We start from the raw sequence: 16,899 nt of genomic DNA on the forward strand, positions 1-16,899 counted from the left end.
GCGGATCTAATGGCATCAAGCGCAAATGCCAAGTCCCTTGCTTTTACAGCAGACGGAGAGATCCTCACTGGGCGGGGTTGGATGTGTTGTCTCAACCCTGGACCCCGGGCCTCCTGTATGTGTTCCCTCCTTGGCCCTTAATAGAATGAGTCGTCCTGAGAATTCGGCTACATCAAGGAGTGTTGATTCTCATTGCCCCGGATTGGCCCAGGCGGCCGTGGTATGCGGACCTCCAGTGGATGCTGGTGGAGGCCCCTCTTCCTTTGCCTCTGGTACCGAACCTGTTGATGCAGGGACCGGTGACCATGGAGGATCCCTGCCGCTTTGGTCTTATGGCATGGCTCTTGAGAGGGTGCAATTGAGAGACAAAGGCTATTCTAACAAAGTCATCTCCACTCTCTTGCAGGCCCGCAAGCGGTCCACTTCTGTTGCTTATGCTCGGATCTGGCGCCAGTTTGAGGTGTGGTGTGTTTCAAAGGCAATCACACCCACGTGGGCTACGGTCTCGCCGATACTGGATTTTTTGCAGGATGGTTTACAAAAAGGCTTGGCCTACAATTCCCTGCGACTCCATGTGGCAGCTTTGGCATGCTTTCGAGGCAAGGTCTCTGGCTTGTCCCTGGCCGCTCATCTGGACATTGCCCGATTTCTAAGAGGGGCACTCCGGCTACGACCGCCGGTGCGGCTGCAGTGTCCGGCTTGGAACCTGGGGCTGGTGTTGATGGCTCTCCAGTGTTCGCCCTTCGAGCCGCTGAGGCGAGCTTCGGAGAAGGATGTGACTCTAAAGACAGTCGTTTTGGTGGCCATGACCTCGGCGAGACGTGTGTCTGAGCTCCAGGCGCTGTCCTGTCGAGACCCCTTTCTGCAATTCTCAGAGTCCGGAGTAACGGTACGTACAGTGTGTCTTCCTTCCTGCGTAAGGTGGTTTCAGCGTTTCACCTAAACCAACCCATTTATCTGCCCTCCTTTACTAGAGTTTCCACAATCTTTTGGGCAGTTACATCTTCTGGATGTTCGCAGGGCTCTCTTGCAGTATCTGCAAATGTCAAATGACTTCAGGACCTCTGATCACCTTTTTGTCTTGTCAGGTCCTCGAAGAGGGTCTCCGGTGTCTAAGGCCACTATAGCCCGTTGGCTCAAAGAAGTCTTTTTTTCTGCGTATCTGCTGTCAGGGCGGTCTCCGCCTGATGCTTTTAAAGCGCATTCCACTAGAGCGATTTCCTTCTCGTGGGCCGAAACAGGAGCACCCTCTCTCCATGAGATCTGTAGTGCTACTTGGGCTTCTAAGCTCTCCTGTGTCCGGCATTACAGGCTGGATGTTGCAGCGACGCAGGACGCACAGTTTGGAGCACAAGTGCTTGCTTGTGGAGTGGCATCTTCCCGCCTTAGCTAGGGAGTGCTTTTGTACATTTCATCAGTTAATGGATTCAGGATTTCTGTTCTGTTACAGGAGGTTGAGATCGTCCCTCCTTTGTGTGATTATTGCTCCTGTTCTGGGACATTTGTTCGCTGTGAGGAAAGTTCATGTTGTTCTACTTTGAGGATACACTCTGCTTTGGTGGTTTCAAATACTTAAGGCAGATGGAGCTAGTCGTGCATAGAGCACTATGGTTTTTCAGTGTTCTGTATCTTCACCTGCTGGTAGGTGGACACAACCCATCAGTTAATGGATTCATCTGCTATGACTAAAGGAAACAAAATTACCAAGGTAAGAACCTAATTTTCCCATAAAACCAAAATAGGGTCTGACTACAAAGACACGAGAAAACTATACCAACTCGTGAACAATCTACTAGACATCACCTTGGTCACCACAACCAACACAGACATCCCATCAGCAGACAAACTTGCCAAATACTTCAATGAAAAAATTGTAAACCTACGAATCACGCTACCTCAAAACATTACTGTCATCGAAAACTTCATTGAGTGTTTGGACCCAATCCCCGGTGAATACCCAGCGGACAGACTCTGAACAAGCTTCGCTCCCCTCACTGCTAAAACAGTCAACCAAGCGATTAATAGGTTCTCTAAGACTCACTGCAAATTGGGTACCTGCCCCAGTTTACCTACTAAAATCCGCTCCCCATCGCTTCATAGCAGACATCACATCCCACCTAAACTACATGCTTCAACACTGTCTCTTCCCTAAGGAAAATGGCAACATCCTACTCACCCCAATACCAAAAGATACCAAGAAAAAAAACAGGCGATATCACCAACTACCGCCCAGTAGCTTCAATCCCACTGGTATTCACAAATCACAATCAGGATTCCGTTCCAACCACAGCACCGAAACAGTACTAATTACTCTCTTAGCCAAATTCAAACTAGAAATTGCAACAGGCAAAAGCATACTCCTCCTACAATTCTATATGTCTAGCGCATTTGACATGGTGAACCATAACATACTACTGAACATCCTAGAATACTTTGGGATTGGTGGAAGTGTACTTAACTGGCTTAAAGGCTTCCTAATGACTAGAACATATCAAGTGAAATCGACCATATCATCACCATGGAAAGCAGACTATAGAGTACCTCAAGGATCATCCTATCATCGCTCATTTTCAACCTTATGATGACCCCACTAGCCAAGTCCCTATCCAATCATGACCTCAATCCTTTTATATACGCTGACGGCGTCACATTGCACATCCCTTACAAAAATGATCTAACAGAAATCACCAAAGAAATCAAACTCAGCCTGAACATCATGAACTTATGGGCGAATACATTTCAACTAAAACTTAACACAGAAAAAACACATTGTCTCATCCTCTTATCCCAATATAACACTATCAAACCCACCAACATAACCACCCCAGATTACACCCTCCCTATCTCAGACAGCCTGAAAATTCTTGGAGTTATAATCGACTGAAATCTCACACTAGAGAGCCAAGCGAAAGCCACAACAAAGAAAATGTTCCACTCAATGTGGAAGCTCAAATGAGTGAAACCTTTTTTCCCTGAGGGAAATATTTTGCAACTTGGTACAATCCATGGTACTAAGCCATCTAGATTACTGTAATGGTATCTATGTGGGATGTAAAGATTAAATCATAAAGAAACTCCAAACTGCTCAAAACACAGCAGCCAGACTTATATTCTGAAAAACAAGATTCGAAAGCGCCAAACTGCTACGAGAAAAACTGCACTGGCTCCCAATTAAAGAACGCATTGCATTTAAAATCTGCACCCTGGTTCATAAAATAATCTACGGCAATGCCCCGGGATATATGACAGACCTTATAGATCTACCAACCAGAAACACAAGATCAACACGAACATACCTAAATCGCCACCACCCAAGCTGCAAAGGACTCGAATACAAATCAACCTATGCATCCAGCTTCTCTTATATAAGCACGCAACTATGGAATGCACTACCAATCGCCGTGAAAACAACATATGACCACCTAAACTTCTGGATACTCCTAAAGACTAACCTGTTCGGAAAGGCATACGCTAACGATCCAACCTAAATGCCTTAACCCCGCAATACAACAATATATAAGTTCGTACTGGACATAACCTAACAATTCCTCCTTATGACTCCCAATGTGTCTACCACACTTGATCATTCGCTACTATAACCTCACTATATTTGTTCATACCGGTATTGGCGATCGCCTCTACTGTACTATGTAAGCCACATTGAGCCTGCAAATAGGTGGGAAAATGTGGGATACAAATGCAATAAATAAAATTAGTTATTAGGATTTATTTACTGCCTTTTTGAAGGAATTCACTCAAGGCAGTGTACAGTAAGAATATCAAATAAGAGCAATAGGCAATTACAGCAATATTCAAATAATACAAAGTATGGCATAATATACTACTTCTACCAGTTGGTACATGAGTATTTTCCTCCCAGCTTGTATTTAGGTTAAGCTTGCTTATTTATTTATTTATTTATTTGTAGCATTTATACCCTGCTCAATAGCAGGTTCAGTGCAGCTTACAATAAATGGAACAATGTGTAACAGAGATAATGCAATGTATGGATACATCATTTTACAGAGATAAGTTTATGTATAGAGAATGAGAAGATGAAGGGATATGGGGGCAGGATATGGTGTGGTTAATGTTAGTGGTTTGGAATAGTGATGTGGTTTGGGTAACATTAGAGTTTCCAATAATCCCCAGCCAGCTGAGTCACTTATCTTATTCAGTAATTCTGAATAAGTCACTCTGGCTGGGGATTATTGAAACTCTGTTAGAATTTCCTATGTAGTAGTCAGTTACTTGTTTTGTGAATATTGAACACTGCATGAATAAGAAAGTCAGCGGTTGACAGATTTCAACAAACTTTTTATTGAGTATTCTCTCAGCATTGGGACATAGGGTTTCTGGGCCGCCAATGGTTTTTCCTCCAACAATTTTTTTTTTTACATTGACTGGAGAACCCTGGGTCCTTATATTGATAAAAAGAAATAGGACCCCCTCCGACCACCTTGCAGTGCTGGAGGGGCTTCTGTGTTTCAATGACTCAGAGGGCTATGCTGAAGGGTTACCCATATCAGACAGTCCTCTGAGGAGAAACCAGACAAAGTGTGTCCCAAACTAGGGAGAGTGGAAAGATGGTGACCTGAAGCTCGTACGCTCAACGGCCCAGCTGTCCTCTGAAGTTCTGTCTTTGTTTACTTGAAATTTCCTCTCTGCATTTGCAGTTACCTTAACTGAGAGGAAGGGGACAATGGGGGGTCAGCCCCCGATGACCAGCGTTTTGTCCCCTGTGCAGCGAGTGTGGGACCGCTGCACGTCGAGCTGCCCACATATGACTGGGTTGATGAGTCCTGTGATTAGCGCCGGCGAAGGAGCGTTGATTCTCTTGGACCTGGAAACAACTTCATTGCTCCCGAATAATTTAACCACCATGTCCAAAGGAGTGGAGGAGTGAGTTAGGAGTGTATGCTGAAACAGAAGTCGTTTATAGCTGAACCTGTGTCGGTGGTGCCACTCCTAAACCTGTAAGAGCTATCAGCTTGTAGTTTTTGGCTCCCATGGAGGTTACATTGAATATCATCTGGAAGGCACTCCAGGACCTAACGGTGGTAGTAAATATTTTGCTTCAGCTATAATCTTATTAGTGAGCCACATGGATAATCGAATCGAATCCTTTGAGAATGAAAAATTGATACAGCAAATGAAGTTCTACAGGAGTAGGAAACGGTTAAGATTTTGAAAATGATAATAGACCAGAAAAATTTGAACAAAATGAATATTATTACAGATGATTAATATCGAGTTTGTTGTTTTCCCAGAGTTCCGGGTATGACTCCTAAAGTTTTTTTTTCTCTGAAATGATTCCTCTTAGTATATTAATTCAAAAGGAGTGAAGCCTGTGAAACTGGGATTACCTTAATCAGTGGGAATTGGATTAGAGATTCAAGTGTTTGTGTTGTTAAATAATTTCTGGTTTTAAAAGAGAAAAAAAATGAAATCAGGCGTATATTTCACTAATATTGGACAATAAGTATGTTTCCAACGAAATTAATTGACTATACACACCATCTTGAGTTTGAAGAAGCCAACCAGACGATCAATGTGGAATAATGATTCAGATAAATAACTGGGGATAATCAGGTTAATACCACGTTTTCTTTGTTTGTTGTTTAATTGATCTCCTTGTCTTGTTTCACTCTCCCTATTTATTTTGTGGTCTAAGAAAGAGAAAGATTGTATATAATCCATTTATCTAGTTGAGATTGTTTTCCTCTAATATTGTATTAATATACAGTCATCTCTGTATTACTGTTTGCAAGTGACCTTTGTAAAATGAAAAATTATAAATGATTAAAGAAAAGAAATAGGACCAATGATAAGATTAGCTCCAGTGAAGTATTGGCGCTCATAGAAACATTGAGCAAGGTGTGGTCTATTGAAGATCTGTCAAGCTTGGAAGCATTGAGGTCCAATTGGATAAGCTTAACCTAAATACAAGCTGGGAGGAAAATGCTCATGTAGCAAGGAACTGAATTTAAACCAGTGGTTCCCAAAAATTAGATAGTATACTACTTACAATGTCAAACAATACGTAATAACATTTTAATTGACGGGGAGGATATGGGCAAAGATGGAACAGATAGGTAAGAGAGTAAGAAGAGTTAGAAAGTAAGGTGACAAATTTAAAGAAAGTTGCAAATGAGGTCAGAGAGATGGCTAAATATCTCAGCTAGGGTAGGATTATATGTGAGAAACCTTGTGTAAGACTTACGTTTGCAGATTCTCTTCCTTGGTGCAAGTCTGAGTTCAGGTCTCTAGTGATCGAGGTGAAGGAGTATGGAAATTGCTTACACAGATCCAACCCTTCTTGCTTTTGTGATGGAATTGAGAGCTTATGCTATGGCGATTGAGCACAGATTTTCATGTACGATATTCAGTTCTTGGTATGTGTAAGAAAAACTCTATTCTATTATGGAGGGAATTTCTTTAAAATAAGTTTCTCTTTCAAGTGAGCTGCAAAATGCTTAAGTCTAACTCCTGGTATTTCTCCAATACTCCCTCTTTTTTCCTAAGAGGTTTGTGAGTTGGCCAGAAGAGACCTTATCGCAAAAGCATAGATATTTTATTAAGCCCCCTTGTTCTTGGCAGAAGCAATATGAATCTTGCTCTGATTCCAAATAGCAAAAGGCCCAAAAACCCTAACCTGCTGGTCAGACAAACCTGGGACAATGTTGACTGCTTCCATGAGTTCATAGTGGGTGGGGCTCCCACATCTATCCGGCACAGGAAGTCCTTCACCCTTAGACTTAGGGTACAGGTGAGGTGTTCCACAATGCTGGTCTGTCCGAACAAGACCTTTGAGGATTGGGGAGATATCTCCTTAATTTTCCCATTTCTCTGGCATAAAAGGCAAAATAACAAGAAATGATTAATTCACAGAGACCACCAGCATATAAAAATCCACAAACACACACAGCTCTTCTCCAGGTGCCTTCTTGATTCCTTCCACAAACTTGTATATTGATATACCACTAAATTTCTGACCATATATTTGTCAAACTCTTCTACAAAAATAAATAAATAAAATAGTATCAGGAAATACTATTTAAGATCTTCTGCTTTGACGAATGTGTTCAAATCTGTGCCATCAGTGGAAAGACTTCAACCAGCTACCTTTTAGAAGGAAAGGACATAACCTGAACCTGAGGGAGGAAGTTTTATATCTCACCTTAATCATAATAAGGCAGCTTTATAATCCATAAAATGTTGAAAATTGCTGACTTAGGGTGTGAAGAATTATAGCAATTACTTTTGTGAGATTTGTGCAGGTTTGGGAGTAGGATTACCATTTGCATGCACATATTTTATAAAAATATTCATGTATGTAGGTGTGTGCACAGAATTACACCTGCCATAGAGCAGACTTAAATGTGTGTGCTTAATTTTGTGAATGCACATATATACCTATATTTCTTAGTAGCCTATATGCCCTGTTATGCATACACATAGGTGATAATTTCATATCTGTTATGGATTGTGAATATCTTCAAAAAAACAATGGACTGGCCAGATTATATATACCTATATTTCTTAGTAGCCTATATGCCCTGTTATGAAATTATCACCTATGTGTATGCATATCTGTTATGGATTGTGAATATCTTCAAAAAAACAATGGACTGGCCAGATTACTTGATCTGGCTTGAGAACCACTATTGTAGGGAATATTGTGTGTGTCCCACTAATTTTTGTATTTTGAATAGCATCCACTTTCTCTTTAAAATGCCTTCTATCAATTTCAGAACATGTGCATTTTGAGGAATGATTTTGATTAGTGTTTGTGGAAATTATCAAATCTTACTCGAATCTTTGTCCTCTTAGGATATATGTTTGGAATTCCCTAAGACCACAAGTCGTGTATTTGTATCGGAATACTTTACTTTTTAAAGCAAGCATTTTGTATGTTATGCCAATGAGAACTGAGTTAAGACTACTTATGAGTTTTCTACTATTTTTACTCAAGCTGGCAAAATGGTATTCATCTTTTGTGATATGTTTTATTTTTCTGTGTAACTTGTGTACACTGCCCAGAATTTTAGATTTTAGTTGAGATTTATTTTAAAGAAATATCAAAATTGCTCCTTTGACATGAATGAAATTCAAACAGGCATAGGAGAAAATCCTTTATTGGCAAGATGATGGAAACAAAGTACTGGGATAAGCTGCATGGATTGGCTGTTAGCATAAAACAGATTGGGTTGACAGCAGTGCTCCCAAGAAGTCATGGTGGTAACCTGCACAAGACGTAGCTAAAATCCTAAACACCTTTGGCATACTCAATGTGACATTTCTGTCTTTACATCTGTCTGTTTTTAAAATTTAGAGCCCTGTAGAGGCACTACGGCCTGGCATTATATGAGGCTGGAGAAAATAGTGTAGACATCTTATAATGCAGTTTGATATAACGTGGGATTGCTTTAATGTGGTCTAGGGTTGCTACCCATGTTGTTTAAACCATATTTTACCAATTATAGCATGAATTCACACAATGCGGTCGTCATACTGGGATACCAGCTTCTGTTATATGGGGTGTGTTTTTATTCTGCTATAGAGAAAGCATAAGTGCATTGTTGAACCTGTTGTTAAAGTTAGTATGTGTTCATGAAGCCCACTTTGTTTTGATACTTTGTTCAGTTTTTGCGTAAACATTTTTCTAATTTTAGGTTATCCATAACTTAAAATTGAGAGTTGAGGATATTTGCTCAAGTGTCAACAGTCTAAAACAAAGACAGTCTCTCAGGTAGGCTATGTCACATGAGTGATCATGTAAGTATTCAGCCAGCCACTGCCAACTTTTTGTGGGATTCATTTTTACAAAATTGCATTTATATCGTAATGCTTGTTTCAGAGCTAGTACTGCATTGTGTTGCAGTTTTGTTTGTTTGAAAGCTGCTTTTAATTTGATTTTTTTTCAATGGTCATTTAACAGGCTGTACTTGGTATCAAGTAGGCTGTGTTTTCATCCAAAGTGGGGGAAAATGGGTCAGTCAATATGACAAAATGCAGTTTTATATAAAGTCTTGAAGAAAATAGACTGGAGCCAGGCATGGACATGCTTTCCAGCATTTTTCTTTAAGAAGCTTTTGGTAGCATCCATTGCACATGCATGTGCCTTTTCATCTGTTGTGCTCACATGGGACCAAGGTAGTCTTGTTTCTGCAGAGTAGAGAGGATGGAATTTATTTATATTTTGTCCTTCAGCTTGCGCCATATTGGTTATCCCTCATGTTTGGTGATTTTTCTTTTTTTCCCCCCTTTTTTACTTGTTCTTGGGCTATATTTCTCTCAAGTTGGGACCAGGAAACCCCCCTTTTTTTTTTCTTTTTAGATTTTTTTTATATATTTTGTTTTCTGCAGCTTTTCAGGCCCCCTAGGCCTTGAGCATTCTGGCCATGGAAAAACTTTATTTTATATTGTCTTCTTCATAATGTCGTTTAATTTCACTGTGGCTATTTTTCTCATGTCCCAGAAAACTTCCAGTGGTTTTAAGTTTTCCAGGTTTAACAGGACCTTGTCCCTTATGGACACCATTCATGGTTCCTGTAGTGTCTGGGATCCACCATAATCCTTTTTGTAAACTCTTCAATGCTTTCTGTCAAGAGCAGCAGTGCAGAGGTACCTTGATGTGGGCAAGTCTGGTCCCTCGACATCAGCATTTGAGGCGTTGGTCCCTGTGGCTCCTAGAACTGTATTGGACGCTGGGGACACTGGTCTCCACCTGCTTCAACATCATGTCAGTAGTGCTTATTGGAAATCTTCCAGTCCTGCCTTGAGAACATTTTAAGGATTCTCTATAATCTTCATCTGCACCAATGGACTCCGATGCTATGCATCAGGATCGGTCCTCTTTGGAGCCATGGCACTGGGATCACCAGAGCATCAAAATCAATACCCAAGAAGCAGTCATGCTAAGACTTGGAGTGGATGCGTTGGCCTTGACCAGGCCACCAATTCAGTCTTGATTCCTGCGAAGGACATGACTGTGTACTGGCTGAGGCATAGCTCTTAGTGATGGCTGTCCTTGAGGGGCTGATCTGGGCCATCTTCCAGGAAGATGTGGAACACTTTCTTGCTCAATGCGATGCTGAAGCATCAAGGGGTATGTGTGTCGGACCCGATGAAGCTTTAGCTCATACTGGCATCTCTTGCCCTGCCTGTTCAATGGATGTTGATGCCTATACACAGAATGGCGTCCAGAGTCAGCTGCCATTGAGAAAATCTCATTCTCCAGCCCTTCAGGGGAGTAAGCTTCTCCAGAGCACAAAAGGACACTCATTTTGCAGTGCTCCTGCCTAGTAGACTGAGGCAGGTGCAGAAGCAGATGCAGGAATACTTATGAGTCTTATCTGGACTGGCCAAATGAAGAGAATCCAGAGGTTCTTTCAGGCAGGGTTGCTTGGTACCCCCCTCAGACCCTCTGCCCTTCTCATGAAAGGGGAAAGTCTCCCTGTGAGCATCTCTCCTTTTACTGAGTTTGTATGGGAGATGGTAAGATCTGTCCCATTTATTTGGCAGTTGAGGAGCAGCTGAAGGCTGAGATGCTGGAGATCATTGACTTTGTGGCACTCCTAGAGGAAGCTGTGACAGTGCCAGTTCACAGAATCCTTCCAACTGTATAGATGAAGCAGTGAGAGATTCCTCTTTTCTCCCCCCCCCCCCCCCCCAAACCTCTGAATTGCATGATGTCCTCATTTAGATGCAACAGAAGTGACTACTTAAGCATTACTAATTGCAGCTTCTTCGCCAAAGGAGGGCACACAAGGAGTTGGGCATGCTCCTTGGGGTGGATAATGCAGGGGTGAAATGAATGTTATACCACTATCTATCTATCTCATGACTATTTGGCTTTTCTCTTCTTTTGCTCTCTGTAGTTTTTTTCACTAACCATGAACCTATAATAGTAAGTGCTGCTATGACTCCAATCTCTGCTATTCCTGTTCATCACGGTCACCGCCCCAAGTCAGTATGAAAACCTTGCCATGACAGAGAGACTAGTAACTTAATATATTGCCACCCTATCGTAGTAAATCAGACTATGATTCCTTTGTTTGGTCTCTGGTTCCTTGAGGCGGGTCCATAGTTACAACAGAGCACCACCAGTATTTAAAAAAAAAAAAAACACTCTGGGCCAGTTGCAAAATATTCTGCGGTGGGAAGCTTGTGGCTGGACACAGTTCTGGTACAGTGTGGCATAGCATCCCAGGCAGAAAAGGCATGTAGGTGTGCAGCCTGTTCCGCTCGGCAGGTGGTCTCTGTGCACAGCGGTCTTTGCCACGTATGCGAAGAGGCGGTGATGGGTGCGACCCAGATTCAGGTGTCCCAGTGGCGGAGAGTGCTAGGAAGGCTCCTTGGCAGAATAAGGAGGCTTCTCTCGTGACAACTGCGCTTGTGGCACTCCCGACACAATTTTGGGGCTAGACTTAGGAGAGGGGCTACCTCTTCTTGCCAAGCATTTTCCCCCCAAATTTGTTCTATTGCTTTCATCAGGCTTGTTGCCTGAGAGTAGGTTCCCTGTGGAGGCTGTGGGAGATCCCCCAGTGACCAGGTCACTGGATGTTTCGCTTGAGGTGCCTGGGGGGGGGGGGGGGGCATGAAGGCCCGCATTGCAGCTGGGGAGGACCTGGAGGAGGTGCTTTCCCTCAGGTCAGAGCTCCCATTCTGTGAAGATGCAGAGAGCCTGGGGGAGCCTGCTCAGGTGCCTATGGGGGAGGATCCCTCAGTTCGGATTTTTAGTTGGCAGGAGTTGTCAGCTTTATTGGCGGAGATCCTATGGGCTCTCAAATTGTCTGAAGACTCTCAGGTGTCCCAAAAGGGGAACCCGTTAAATTGGGGTGCACTGTCCGCCCTTGGCAGGAGTTGCCAGCTTTATTGGCGGAGATCCTATGGGCTCTCAAATTGTCTGAAGACCCTCAGGTGTCTCAAAAGGGGAACCCGTTAAATTGGGGTGCACTGACCGCCCTAGACATTTCTGTATCACAAGGATTTGCAGGAGTTTATGGGTGAGTAGCAGACACCGGATTCTCTGTTTTGCATTTGTCAGGCAATAGCTCGACTTTTATCAGCTCCCTATGTCAGACCTGGAGTCTTTCTGGGTCCCTAAGGTGGTTCTCTGGTGACTGTGGTCACCAAGGAGACAGCTATTCCTGTAGAGGGTGGGGCACCTCTTAAGGACTCTCGAGATCGTAGAATGGAGGCTCTACTGAAGAGCTGCTTTGAGGTTTTGGCCTTGGTATTACAGGCTGCCGTTTGTGGGGGTTACATGGTGTGGGCCAGCTTTCAATGGGCTGAGAGCTTCCTGGACACACCATCAGCATCCTCCTTGCAGGTGTCTTTGGATGTCATTTACTTGAGTTGGGCATGCCCTTTCTTTTGGATGCTCTCTGTGACTTGGTCCATGTGTCTGCGAAGAACCTGGCTCTGGTGGTTGCAGAAAGGCAATTTCTGTGGCTCCGGAGTTGGTCAGCAAACGTGGCCTCCAAGGTTTGAGTAGTCTTCCATTCCATGGCAAGTTGCTCTTTGGGTAAGAGCTTGGGTGAATCCAAGGTTCCTCGGCTTCCAGAAGACCGATCCCATTCGGTGGGTTGGGGATGCCTGAGGGAGCTGCGCAGGTATCGGCCAGGTCAAGTGGCCGGTTCCCAGCTTAGTCGTTTAATCCACCTCTGTCAACCTTTTCAGTCCTTTCCTTCCTTTCAGGGCAACAGCTGGGGAGGTCATGATGGGGCCTCCGGAAATGCTGGCGGTTCCAGAGCTTCACAGTGAGGATGCAGGGCCCAGCCTCTGGTAGTGGCCATTGGCTGCATTTGCAGGTTGCAGCTGTTTTACCAGAGGTGGGCCTGCGTGACACCAGATCAATGGGTCTTGGACATTATCAAGGACAGCCATGTGCTGGAGTTTCATCATCCTCTTCCAGATGCTTTCCTCATCTCTCCCTGCATGTGTCCAGTCAAGATGGCAGCTGTCTGGCAGACCCTGGAGAGGCTTTCGGCCCTGAGGGCAGTCATTCTTTTCCCTCCAGAACAACGAGATTCTGGGAGGTATTCCACTTATTTTGTGGTGTCCAAAAAAGGAGGATTCCTGGAGCTCAAGTAAACCGTGGTACCATAGTGGACTTACCCTCTTGAAGCATTGGATATGATGTGCTGAACACCTCTGGTGTATCAAACTTGAACACAATATGTGAAAAGCAGTTATATGTACCACTCCAGACTGCTCATTCAGTGAGAGGGGAAAAGTCTCAATGTCAGCTCGCTTTATCCTGAAATTTTCTTTTTGTTCATGGACATTCAAAGCATTCATGACTATGTATCACTGAAAACCCTCAACCACCTATAGTTCAAAATGAAGTGGTACTCTAGACTTTCTTTCGTTTTATCATTTTTCTTAGTTTTATAATTTTATATACGTCTTTCTTCACTCTAATACTTAGTACTTAGAGACGCAGTCCTATGCTTTAAAGCACTCGTGCTGAAGGACAATCAATCACTTATCTGCATATTTTATGCCTTCTCTGGACCCCGACAGGTCCCTGTTTCGCCTGGGCTTCGTCTAGGAATCAGGACTTTATTACAGATCTGATTAAAAAATACAGAATTAGTACGTCAGCATTTTCTCCAGGTAACATATAAAGCTGCTGCTTATAACTCAGGCACTTACTTGCATCTTTCTCACTCCAAATGCAGACCATGACTGTTAAACATGACGATCACGCTTTTTAACAGCTCCATTACCAGATGTACACAGGAGGACCACCGGAAACCATCTCTCTTAAATGTAACAACCCCAGTGTAAATGCGTATTTAATCCTTCTGGTTCCAGAGATTTAAGGAGATAAGTCCAGAAAACTTCCCTCTGTAAAAGTTTTCTGTTAAGATCACCCCCTCGATTACTTAATTGAACTTGTTCTAACACCAGGCATCTTAAATTAGTGAACTCATGAGAATGCAACACAGTGCTGTACCAGAGGCGCCCCCGTACGTGAGCGATATTCCCTTATCCGTATATGTAGTGTTCTGCACTTACTGAAATGGCTTTGTGTGAAAATTTCTTACGCTTTCGGGATGACTTATATGTACAACAGTCCGGTGTAACGATGGGAACTACCTTTGCCCTGACATTGGTGAACTTATGAACGTGTTTGTAGAGAAGTGGATCAGAAGATCACAATTCCAACAGAAAATCCTCCTATGGATGAGAGTTATAGATGTTTGTTTGCTATGGTGGGGCACAGAAAATGAGTTACGTGGTCTGTACGAATGGCTTAACACCTGTCATCGGAGTATACAGTTTACAATGGCTTCTTCTGATACTCAAATTAGAGAGTTGCACGGGGACAGAAATCCTACCCATCCCCGCCCGTCCCTGCTGGAATCTTACCCATCCCCACCCATCCCCGCAAAAATTTAAACCATCCCAACCCGTCCCCACCCGTCCCCGCAAGAATTTAACCCATCCCCACCCATCCCCGTAAGAATTTAATAGTACATAAAAGAAAGTTCCAGTCAGCTCCCTCAGTCTGTCTCTGGATTTGAGCCACAGCACTGTAGGCAAGGAAGGAACGGAAGTTGGAACTTGGAACACTCTGGTGCGCACATGTAAGATTTGTCTCTGATTCACTGGCAGTGTGTGCTGAGAGGTCGCCACATGCATGCGCCAGTAGGTCAGGTGACATCTGATTCTCGTGCCTGTGTCAGAGCTGAGGTCTGTGCACCAGCCTGGGAGCAAAGAGGATTAATAGTAACATAGTAAGTGACAGCAAATAGACCTGAACGGTCCATCCACTCTGCCCAATAGTCACACTCATGATCAATTCATCATTAAATCAACAAGTGTGATATTATATACTTGATTATGGTCTTTCTTTCGTGTTTCTGGAACAAAGACCACAGAAGTCTGGCCAAATTCTTATGTTCCAACTGCTGGAGTTGCCATCGAAGCCCACTCCAGCCTATTCATGTTCTCATTTGTGGGACACAGACCGTAAAAGTCTGTCCAGCACTGTCCTCATGTTCCAGCCACTGAAGTTGCTGTCTAAGCCCTTTCCAGCACATCCTACACCAGATTGCCATGTATGAGACACAGACCATACAAGTCTGCCAGGTATCAGCCCTAGTTCATCACAGCCAGAGTCGCCATTTAAGCGTCACTTGTCACATCCACACACATGCAGCCATTTAAGGTTAGCTTTTATATAACTTCCATTTTCTAATTAGAGATCCTCTGTGTTCATCCCATGCCTTTTTGAATTCAGTCATCATTTGTGACTCTACCACCTCCTTAATGGAAGACTTTCCACATTTATGCTGTTAAAGCAAGGAAGAAGAGGAGGAGGAGACAGCACTCAAATAAATTGGTATTCGGTAGATGAGAGGCTGGTGCAGGTGCAGCTTACACTTCCACGGGAAGCCCACAGAACAGGTTCCATCCCCGCGGGAACCCCGCAGGAACTGCCTCCGTCCCCACGGGAACCCCGCAGGAACTGCCTCCGTCCCTGCGGGAATCCCGCGGGTTCCGCGGGATTCCCGCGGGGACGGAAGCCGTGCAGCTCTCTCTCAAATACATTTTTTAGATGTGGGCATTCAGTTAAACAGCCGCACCTTTATGTTTCAACGTTTTTTATTGAAAACAGTACAAGAGATAACATAGTTCAATACACTGTTTCTCGGTGTAGCAACTTCCATTAACATTTCTTTGCTGTATTACAAAGGTTTTTTCTAACTGTCTCCTAGTTTTCCCTTCCCCCCCCCCCCCCCCCCCCCCCCCCCACTTATTATTCCAACAGTTTTTTATTGATGACTTTTCCAATAATACAGTTCCACCTTACCATAGTAGTCTCAAAACATTTATACAAATCTCAGTGGACTAACATTTCAAATATTCAACTTTATATATAGCCATCAAATTGTATCATAACATTTATCCCTCCCTCCCCCCACATCCTCTTCTATATGTAACAGTTATGTATGATGCATTGTTATGAATGAATAAATACTCATTTCTAGTAGGTCTTTATTAAGCCATAAAGGTCTGATAACATAGAATTCTATCTTAACCCATAAGCTTCCATCTTAACCTCCATTCATTAAGAATATCTAACTTTGTATTTGTATGGTATTCAGTATTAAACTTCGAGCCTTATGTCCTAGGGATTGTATATATGGTTCCCATATTGCCCAAAATTCTCTCTTTCGCTTTATCGTATTTCTGGCATCTTTAGCTTCCCATGTAGCTAGGGTATGCATGCTGTTCCGCCAATGCCAGAATGAGGGTGCTTCTTCCTGTATCCATAATTGCAGTATACATTGTTTCCCTATAACACTAGCTTTATAGACAAACTGGCATTCAGCATTTCTTAAATTATGTCTACTCCCTCTGTACCCTAACAGACAGTGGCGAGATGTCAATCTAATCTGTTTATGTAATATTTGTTCACAAAATCTTTGTATCACATTCCAGAACCGCTTCACAGGATGACATTCCCAAAACATATGTATTAAAGACGCCTCCCCCATCTCACATTTAGGGCAGGCACTCGTTGGTATCCGCCCCGCATAATACACCTGCTTCGGTGTAAAATAAGCTCTCATGATCACTCTATATTGAGTTTCCCTGTGTCTGGCACTGTGTATGTTACCCTTAATCTCTTTGATATGTACTAACAGATTCTCTTCTGTAACCAGCATTCCCAAGTCAATCGTCCATCTCTGCGCTATCATATCAAGTTTCTTAGGTTGTGTCTTTGTTGCTATTATCTCATAAAGTCCTGATACTGTCACCCTTTGTTGTTCCCTAGGTATCAGTAAAGTTTCCAAAAGTGGGATCAATCCCCTAGAGCATCCTAATCTCAGTAACCTGGTCACATAGACTTTCACTTGTAGATATGAGTACCAG

The 16,899-nt window shown here is 43.2% G+C and overlaps 1 protein-coding gene across 1 annotated transcript in view; it reads left to right on the top strand.

Moving 5' to 3' along the window:
• RNF17 (ring finger protein 17) overlaps positions 1–16,899 on the top strand; it is a 785,154-nt gene that overhangs the window by 194,254 nt on the left and 574,001 nt on the right. Inside the window, 1 exon segment of the mRNA XM_030200280.1 lies at positions 8,676–8,752. Within this exon segment, the coding sequence (XP_030056140.1) occupies positions 8,676–8,752 (77 nt within the window).

Source organism: Microcaecilia unicolor, chromosome 4 (assembly GCF_901765095.1).
Source record: "Microcaecilia unicolor chromosome 4, aMicUni1.1, whole genome shotgun sequence".
NCBI classification, from domain to species: Eukaryota; Metazoa; Chordata; class Amphibia; order Gymnophiona; family Siphonopidae; genus Microcaecilia; species Microcaecilia unicolor.